Source organism: Pundamilia nyererei, unplaced genomic scaffold, assembly GCF_000239375.1.
Source record: "Pundamilia nyererei isolate P.nyererei 1_Seehausen unplaced genomic scaffold, PunNye1.0 scaffold02112, whole genome shotgun sequence".
In the NCBI taxonomy this organism is placed as follows: Eukaryota; Metazoa; Chordata; class Actinopteri; order Cichliformes; family Cichlidae; genus Pundamilia; species Pundamilia nyererei.
The window spans coordinates 5,368-6,972 of record NW_005189513.1 but is presented as its reverse complement, the minus strand read 5'-3'; the positions used below and the strand labels follow the sequence as shown (position 1 = coordinate 6,972).

General features: G+C 39.2%; 1 protein-coding gene across 1 annotated transcript; it reads left to right on the top strand.

Annotated features, from left to right (window-relative positions):
• Positions 1-91: 91 nt before the first annotated feature.
• On the top strand, positions 92-1,600 carry LOC102206474 (intracellular protein transport protein USO1-like; the record flags this gene model as incomplete). The annotated part of the gene is made up of 1 exon (XM_005755607.1): positions 92-1,600. A coding segment is annotated over exon 1 (1,455 nt), but the record flags the coding sequence as incomplete, so codon positions are not given.
• Positions 1,601-1,605: the final 5 nt, after the last annotated feature.

Here is a 1,605-nt window from a genome sequence, read left to right as displayed (position 1 = left end):
CTAGTTGAGTAGATAACTGGTTGCACTTGATAACTTTGCGCAAACAATATAAATACAAATTAAATACATTCATTTAAAAATAGCTGCCACACTAGAATTACAGCATAAAAAAATTGAAAAATTAAGGAGAAGAGAAAAACACCTCATGGCTTTAAACAAGGAACAGCAGAAGACAACATCAGAATTTGTTAAGGTGTGTAGAGAACGTGTGGATGATATTTCGAGCCTTAAACAGGAAGCCCGCGCCCATCTCTCACAAGTAGACCAACTAAGAAAACGTATGGCTCAATGTGAGATGAAGGCTGCGGGATCAGAGAAATATGAGAGAAAAATCCTGGACCTTCAAAAGAAATGCAAAGACTTGGAAAGGAAACATGCCACTGAAAAAAAGAGACGGGAGCAGAAAGAAAAAGATGTGGAATTTCTGTCTCGTCTTCAAGGCAAAGTCAATAGACTGAGCAAAGAAAATGAGGCCTTGAAGCAAGAATTAAAGCAAGTGACCACTGAAAAAAACCTAAAAGTAAAAGAACTGAAGGAAAAAGAAGAACAGATAAAAAATGAGCTTAGAGTCCAGGACCAGCTCAAAGAAGAGAGGGTCAACTTTGAAAAAAGGACATCAGAATATCTTGTAGAGGCTAGCACGCTGTTTCAATGTAGAGACAGACTTAAAACAGTGGAGGCACTAGAAGAGAAATTAAAAGCTGAAATTAAAACATGGCAAAAAAAAGCAGAGGATTTTGAAGAGCGAAAGGACAGGGTCATTATGGAGAAAAGCGCATTGATAATGAAAAATAATGAACTGTCAGATTTGCTTTTGGGAAAGGACTTGGACAATAACAAACTAGTAAAAGAGTTAAAAGGAAAACGAGAGGAAATAGAAAGTCAGACAAAGGAAGCCTCAAAGCAGCTTTCTAACACGCAACACCTGGAGAAAGTCCTGCAGATGAAAAATGAACAAATAGCCAAACTTGAAAGTGAGAGGCGGGAATCCTTCAAGAAAATGACATCCCAAGATCATGAGATTGTCAGTCTGAGAAATGCTCTGAAAGAAACAGAACACAGACTAAAAATACAGATGACGCACGACGAGTTTTGGAATGAAAAACTTAATAAGGAGTTATCTGAGGCTAAGACCGTGATCAGTCAATTTAAGGACACCATAGAGTCACTGACAAAGGACACAGAACAAAAGAATAGTGAACGAGAAATGATTCAAGCAGAGCTATCCAAGTCTCAGACCGGGTATTTTGCTGTGAAAAATCAACTGGAGCTCATCAAACAAAAGCAGGCAGAAGCGCAGACGGCACAGGCCAAACAACTTGCCTGTGTCAACAAGGAGCGCAACGTAGTTAAGAAAAGGCTGGTCCAGATTTTGGCAGACAAAGAAAAGGTGGACAAAGAGCTCACACACTACAAAGAAATTGTGTTTCAGCAGCAACAAAACATAAAAGAGCTGGAAACTGAAATTCAAATGAGTTCAATTCAAAGACAAACGATTGAAGGACAAAAACAGGAAATTGACCGTCTGACGAAGCAGGTAAAGGACCTGCGTGAGGAGAATTCCTTAAAGGTTGCCATTGAGCTGCACAAATACGCTGCAAAAAC